At 47.4% G+C, this 7,842-nt stretch overlaps 1 protein-coding gene across 1 annotated transcript; it reads right to left on the bottom strand.

Annotated features, from left to right (window-relative positions):
* Window positions 1–3,370: 3,370 nt before the first annotated feature.
* Window positions 3,371–6,945, bottom strand: LOC144673656 (uncharacterized). The gene is made up of 5 exons (XM_078535384.1): window positions 6,737–6,945; window positions 6,338–6,485; window positions 5,598–5,684; window positions 3,750–4,737; window positions 3,371–3,666 (listed from the first exon to the last, which is right to left on the bottom strand). The coding sequence occupies exons 4-5, from the start codon at window positions 4,642–4,644 to the stop codon at window positions 3,497–3,499; spliced, it is 1,065 nt and encodes a 354-aa protein (XP_078391510.1). The 5' UTR covers window positions 4,645–4,737; window positions 5,598–5,684; window positions 6,338–6,485; window positions 6,737–6,945; the 3' UTR covers window positions 3,371–3,496.
* Window positions 6,946–7,842: the final 897 nt, after the last annotated feature.

Here is a 7,842-nt window from a genome sequence, read left to right as displayed (position 1 = left end):
AGGGGACTTAAGGAAAAATCTCTTCACCCAGAGTGTGGTGGGTGTTTGGAATTCACTGCCTGGTTTGGCGGTGGAGGCAGAAACCCTCAACTCAATTAAAAGGTACCTGGGTCTGCGTCCAAAGTGCTGTAACCTGCAAGGCTACGGACCATGTGCAGGAAGGTGGGATTAGAATGGGTGGCTAGTTTTTTATTTTTCGGCCTGCATAGATACGATGGGCTGAATGGCCTCTTTCTGTGCCATAACTTTTCTGTAGTTCAATGAATTGTTTCTGAACTGCCTCACTATCCCATTAATATAAATAGACTGTCGGTTGCTGTGAGTGTCAGACTATATTGTGTCTCCTCATTCTTCCCCCTTCTCCCACTCCGAGTTCCAGGCTGGAGGCTCCTGCGGCTCGATGTGTAGCTTTGGTGGGAATGTGGGACAGTTCTTGGGCCCAGAGATCCTGGAGGGTTGTAGGGCTGGAGGAGATAATAGAGATTGGGAGAGGGGAGGCCATGGAGAGATTTGAAAACAAGGATCAGCATTTTAAAATTCAGGTGCTGCTGAACCGGGAGCCAATGTGGGTCAGCAAGCACGGGATGGTAGGCCAATGGGACTTGGTGTGAGTGAGGACATAGACAGCAGAGTTTTGGATGATCTCACGTTTACTGAAGGTAGAATATGGGAGGCCGGTCACGATTGTGTTAGAATAATCAAGTTTAAAGTTAACAGTTTGATGGATGTAAGTTTCAGAAGCAGATGAGCTGAGGCAGGGGCAAAGTCAGGCAATGTTACTGAGGTGGAAATGGGCAGTCTTAGTGATAGTGCAGATTTGTGGTCAGAAGCTCACCTTCTGGTCAAATATGAAATTGAGGTTGCAAACAACGTGCTTTAACTTCACACAGTTTGTGTACCATCGACAAGGTGCACTGCAGCAACTCACCAAGGCTCCTTCGACAGCACCTTCCAAAGCTGAGACCTCTGCCATCTAGAAGGACAAGGGCTGCAGATAGATAGTAACACCACCACCTGGAAGATCCCCCCCAAGCCACACACCATCCTGACTTGGAAATATATCATCATTCCTTCACTGTCGCTGGGTCAAAATCCTAGAACTCCCTCCCTAACAGCACTGTGTGCGTACCGACACCACATAGACTGCAGCGGTTCAAGAAGGCTAAAAGATTAGTTAAGGAAAAAGTGGGACCTATCAGAGATGAAGATGGAAACTTGTGTGTAAATGCAGAGGCTGTGAGAAGGGTTTTGAATGAATATTTTGTCTCCATGTTTACAAAGGAGAGGATGGAAATATAGTAGTCCAGGAGGAACACTGCAAGATATTGGACTGGATAGTCATAAAGAGAGAGGAAGTACTCGAAGGGTTGAAACCCTTGAAAGTTGATAAGTCACCAGGGCCAGATGGATTGTTTCCAAGGCTGCTGAAGGAAGTCAGGGAGGAGATAGCAGATGCTCTGAGGATGATTTTCCAATCTTCACTAGATACAGGGGAGGTACTGGAGGACTGGAGAAATACAAACGTAGTTCCATTGTTTAAAAAGGGATCAAAGGAAATGCCAATTATAGGCCAGTTAGTCTTACATCGGTGGTGAGCAAATTAGCAGAATCAATCCTGAGAGATTGGATTAACTGTCATGTGGAAAGGCATGGGCTTGTCAGGGATGGTCAGCATGGATTTGTTAAAGAAAGGTCCTGCCTCATAAATTTGATTGAATTCTTTGAGGAAGTGACAAGAAGGGTTGATGAAGGTAGTGCAGTGGATGTTGTGTACATGGATTTTAGCAAGGCGTTTGACAAGGTCCCACATGGCAGATTGGTCAGGAAAGTAAAAGCCCATGGGATTCAGGGTAATGTTGCAAACTGGATAAAAGGTTGGCTTTGTAACAGGAAACAAAGGGTAATGTTCGATGGATGCCCTTGCGAATGGAAAGTTGTCTCATTTGGTGCTCCCCAGGGCTCAGTGTTGGGACCCTTGCTGTTTGTGTTATACATTAACGATTTGGACGTGAACGTGGGGGGGACGATTGGGAAATTTGCAGATGACACAAAGATTGGCAGAGTAGTGGATAGTGTAGAGGATAGCCATAATCTCTAAAACAATATAGATGGGTTGGTGGAGTGGGCGTTAAAGTGGCAGATGGATTTTAACATAGATAAGTGTGAGGTCATACATTTAGGGAGGTCAAACAGTTACAAGGATTACACAATAAATGGGAATATACTGATAGGGGTAGATGAAGTGAGAGATCTTGGCGTACAAGTACACAGGTCCCTGAAGGCAGCAGTTCAAGTAGACAAGGTTGTAAAGAAGGCATATGAATGCTCTCCTTCATTGGCAGAGGTATAGAATATAAAAGTAAGGATATCATGTTGGAATTGTATAAAACACTGGAGAGGCCACAACTGGAGTGTTGTGTGCAGTTCTGGTCACCACATTATGGGAAGGACATAATAGCTCTGGAGAGAGTGCAGAGGAGGTTTACAAGAATGTTGCCAGGGTTAGAAAAGTGTAACTATGAGGAGAGATTGGATAGGTTGGGGTTATTTTCCTTAGAACAAAGAAGGCTGAGAGGTGACTTGATTGAGGTGTACAAAATTATGAGGGGAATAGATAGAGAGGACAGGATAAAATTGTTTTCCTTGGTAGAGAATTCTAGATCCAGGGGACGTAGATTCAAGATAAGTGGCAGAAGGTGTAGGGGGGAACATGAGGAAGAACTTTTTTACGCAGAGGGTAGTGGGTGTCTGGAATTCGCTGCCCAAGTTGGTGGTAGAGGCAGAAACTTTAAACTCCTTTAAAAAGTACCTGGATCTGCACCTAAAGTGCTGTAAGCTGCAGGGCTATGGACCGGGAGCAGGAAGGTGGGATTAGAAAGGGTACCTGGGTGTCCTCGGGCTGGCATGGACAAGATGGGCCAAATGGCCTCCTTCTGTGCTGTAACTTTTCTATAGTTCTATGGGTATAATGATGGCAGATTTGAAGGAAAGATGGACAGTACTTGAGAGAGAAAACTGTTGACATATTCAGTGAAAATGGGGAAGTTGAGTGATCAGTAGTTTAGTGGGTGTAGGGTCAATAGAGCAAGAGATGAATTTCATGGAGAAGATGAGCTCTGAGAGGGCATGAGGGGAGATGGAAGGGAAACTACAGAAAGATGTGAGTTCAGGGCTCAGGTATTGGGGAACTTTAGGGAGGGCGAGTGGAAAGGAGGGAAGCAGCAAAGGCAGCTCATCCGATTGTCTCAATCTTGGTGACAAAGAAGCTCCATGAGACCCTCACACCAGTTGTTGGGGGTGAGGATGGAGGGAGAGCATTTCAAAAGGAATGAACTTGTGTTAGAGATATTAAAAAGGTTCAACACATTGTGCCTTTTAACACAAAACTAATTTATTTGATATTTATCCAGAATATTTGCCCCCCCCTAAGTGGTCTGTAGTTTATTAACATCAGCAGAAACAGATCCCAATGAACATGGTTCAGTCCTGGATGTGATTAACAGCAAAATCCCACCACTTTAGTTACTTGTGAACTCGCTGGTGTGTCAGCAGGTTGGATGAGGTAGTGAATCCCTTCCCACACTGGGGGCAGGTGAATGGTCTCTCCCCAGTGTGAATTCGTTGGTGTGTCAGAAGGTGGGATGGATGAATAAATGCCTTCCCACACTGGGGGCAAGTGAACGGCCTCTCCCCAGTGTGAATTCGTTGGTGTGTCAGAAGGTGGGATGGATGAATAAATGCCTTCCCACACTGGGGGCAAGTGAACGGCCTCTCCCCAGTGTGAATTCGTTGGTGTGCCAGCAGGTTGGATGAGGTAGTGAATCTCTTCCCACACTGAGGGCAGATGAACGGCCTCTCCCCAGTGTGAATTTGCTGGTGTGTCAGCAGGCTAGATAACTGAGTGAATCCCTTCCCACACTGGGGGCAGGTGAATGGCTTCTCCCCAGTGTGAACTCGCTGGTGTCTCAGCAAGCTAGATAACTGAGTGAATCCCTTCCCACACTGGGGGCAGGTGAATGGCTTCTCCCCAGTGTGAACTCGCTGGTGTCTCAGCAGGTAGGATGAGGCAGTGAATCCCTTCCCACACTCAGAGCAGATGAAAGGTCTCTCCCCTGTGTGAACTTGCTGGTGTGTCAGCAGGTGGGATGACTGAGTGAATCCCTTCCCACACTGAGGGCAGGTGAATGGCCTCTCCCCAGTGTGAATTCGCTGGTGTACAGTGAGTTGAGATGATCGCCTGAACCCAGTACCGCAGTGAGAGCATTTAAATGGTCTCTCGTCAGTGTGAACACGTTGATGGGACATCAGCTCGCAGGAACTTTTAAAGCACTTCCCACAGTCTGGGCATTTAAAAGGTCTCTCTTCACTGTGAACTCGCTGGTGGCTCAGCAGGTAGCTTGAAAGAGTAAATCCCTTCCCACACGTTGAGCAGGTGAACGGCCTCTCCCCAGTGTGACTGCGCCGATGCTCTTCCAGCTCTGACGGGAATCTGAATCCCTTCCCACAGTCCCCACATTTCCATGGTTTCTCCCCGATGTGGCTGCACTTGTGTCTTGACAGGCCAGATGATCGGTTGAAGCCTCGTCCACACACAGGACACATGTACGATTTCTCTCCACTGTGAACGGTACTTTCTCCTTCCATGTTCAAAATCAAATGATATTCAGGGCGAATGTCAGATTCTGCTGTGATGTTTTGTTTCTGTTTCCCGACTGCAAATCCTCCCCTTCTAATACCCTGTGAAATTGATTTAAAACAGAAAAAAAGGTGTGAGAGAGAATCCACAAAAACACAAATGCAGGTTGTGAAATTGAGCTGCATGAATCTGGTAATTTGTGGGGCCGGCACCAGGGAAAAGTGACCATGAAAACTGCCGGATTGTCATAAAAACCCAACTGGTTCACTAATGTCCTTCAGGGAATGGAACCTGCCACCTGGTCTGGGTCTACACAAGACTCTGGCCTCCATGGGATGAAAGAGAGAGGTGGGAGGTGCAGGGGGTGAAGATGTGTTTAATACATCTTCAGCTCAACCAGAACTTTGGCAGAATATCCCAAACCCTCAACATCCACTACCTAGAAGTATGAAAGTAACACGTGTCAATGAACACCATCACCTCCAACTCACACACTGTCCTAACTTGTCTGACATCCAGTACTGGATGAGCAGAAAGTTCCTCCATTTAAATGTTGGGAAGATGAAAGCCATTGTCTCCACTCCCTAACCACCGACTCCATCCCTCTTGCAGCTCTCTGAGGCTGAACCAACCTATTCACAATCTTGTTGTCAAATTTCAGCCCAAGCTGAGCTACTGACTACAAATCACTAAAACCACCCATTTCCACCTCAGTAACATCGCCCAGCTGTGCCACTGCCTCAGAGCACAGCCCGGTCCCCACAGTGGCGCTCTGGGTTCCTGTTCTCATTGATAGGGGACTTTCTGACCCACAGGGAATTCTGGATAAACCAGCCGCCATCGAGACCAATCAGTGAACAGCCATTTTTTTCCCCCAGTTGGTAAATTGGAAGATCCATGGCAAGGGGAATATTGGACAGGAAGCACAATGAGAGGTTCGGACACTTTATTAAATACTTACAGCAGAAGCACATTAATCTGATCGGAGATCACTTCCTCACGAGCAGCCAGCGGTGTGAAGCCTCCTGAGATTCCGGTCCCTCAGTATCTGTGGATGGAAACCATCCTGGTACCTTGTCTATCTTTCAATACAGACAGCTTATCCAATATCTCATCAATTTTAAACCCTTCAATGGTCTCAACTATCTCCTTTTTCATCAGGACCTGTGCAATGTATTTTTCTTTGGTAAAGGCAGGTGCAAATTGTTAGTTTAATACCTCAGCTATGCCCCTTGCCTCTATGTGTAAATCACCTTTGTGGTCCCTAATCAGCCCCACCCATACCTTTATCACCCTTTACCTAGTTGTATGCCTACAGAAGACATTTTAATTTTTAAGTTACCTGCCAATCTCTTTTCATACTCTCTCTTTGCTTCTCTTAATTGCTTTTCCAATTCTGCTTTGAACTTTTTTTATTCAGCTTGGTTCTATTTTACACCTGACATCTGCAAGAAGCACATTTTTTCTTCTTCATCTTAATCTCTGTCGTTTTTGTCATCGTGAGAGCTCTGGACTTCTTGCCCCTATCTTTTGCCTTGTGGGAATAAACCTTGACTGTGTCTAAACTACCTCTTTTTCAAAGGCTGCCAATTTTTCAATTCCAGTTTCACCTGCCAACCTTTGATTCTAACTTAACTGGGTCAGATCCATTCTTACCCCACTGAAATTGGCTTTCCCCCAGTTCATTATTCTCATACTTACCTGAAACCTTTGCCTACAGACAAACTGTTTCACTTCCACATTCAAACTTTGATGATATTCAGGTCCTGATTAATCGAGTGACTCTGTCAGATGTTGATGTGATGTTTGGATTGAGTTTCCCGTCTGTCAATCCTCCACTTCCAGTGCCCTGTAAGTTTACAATAACCGTCACTATAAATCCAGGATAGAAACTGAGAAGGGACAAACATTTCTTTTGATTTGAGTTTGCTGTGTGTAAATCTTCCCCTTCTAATCCCCTGTAAAAGGAGTTTCCAAAATCCGTCCCTGTCAGTCCAGGATAGAAATACACAATATCATCTCCTCCTGCTGACAGGGACAGGGATGATCGCGCATGCGCCCTGCTGCACAAGATGGCGGCCGTTAACCCGGGTCTCTCACCTAGGGACACGGATCGGGGGAACTGCCGCCCACAGATACCAGCGAGGAACCGGTAGCTTGTTATTCTGGCTTCAGAACGGCTCAAGGTGTTTACGAAACCTGCCCGTCCACCGGCCGGCTGCATCTCTCCCTCAATTCAGCCCTTTATCTTACCGGCTGCGGACCTGACAAACAGGCAGCTTTCTTTCGCCCTCACTCACACTGCGCATGCTCCAAACTCGAGGCGGGACTGCACCTGCGCTCTGATGTCCAGCTCCAGCAGCCACACTGCACATGCAAACGTCACAATGTCCAGGTGATTGACGGCAGCTCCGGACCAATGGTGGATGGGGGCGGGACTGCAGGATCAAGGGGGTACGGTTGGCCCTCCAACCAATCGGAGTGAATGAGGGGCGGGGTTGAGCGCGGATCTCCCTCATTGGCTGAAACTCTGCATCATTTTGAAAACAGATTTGTCTCAAACTCCAGGAGAAAGCTGGACTTTTCTGTTTGTGGCTTTAAACAGATGAAACCCTGTGGGTGTGGAGCAAACATTTCAACATTTGTTTCTGAAATTTGGGAACATGGTGAAACGAGGCACAAACTTAAAGGAATAACTGGGCAGACAGGGAATGTCACCACAACAAGGGAGTCCTTGGTTTCAATAAATGAGCAGGCAGGAGGGTTTAGGACACCAGCAATGGTCACGATGGTGGTCCCACGGGCCATTGATCTGGTCGGGCGGAAACGACTCTCGTTCCTCCGGCCTGGGTATTCTGCTGCGGGGAGGCAACTTCACCGTCTCCGAGGTCAAGGAGGTGGTGGGCGGGCGACTCCTCGTAGCAGACGTAATGTACAAGAACGCTCCACTCCGGTTAATTAACGTGTACGGCCCGGCACAAGGGGCTGAGCGGCTGGAGGTTTTTCAGCAGCTCCCACTGCTGCTGGCGACCTCCAGGCCGGTCATTCTGGGCGGGGACTTCAACTGCATCATCGATGCGGCTGGACGATCCAGCAGGGCCGGAAGCAGATTGGACGCTACGTCCAGATCCCTGATGGAAACAGTTAAGGATGCCAAGCTGCACGACGTCTTCAGCAACCCTGCAGACGGAGCGCAGCGTAGATAC

The sequence above is a fragment of the Cetorhinus maximus genome, unplaced genomic scaffold (assembly GCF_964194155.1).
Source record: "Cetorhinus maximus unplaced genomic scaffold, sCetMax3.hap1.1 HAP1_SCAFFOLD_419, whole genome shotgun sequence".
NCBI classification, from domain to species: Eukaryota; Metazoa; Chordata; class Chondrichthyes; order Lamniformes; family Cetorhinidae; genus Cetorhinus; species Cetorhinus maximus.
The sequence above is the reverse complement of the archived record's forward strand: the minus strand, read 5'-3'. Positions and strand labels throughout refer to the sequence as shown.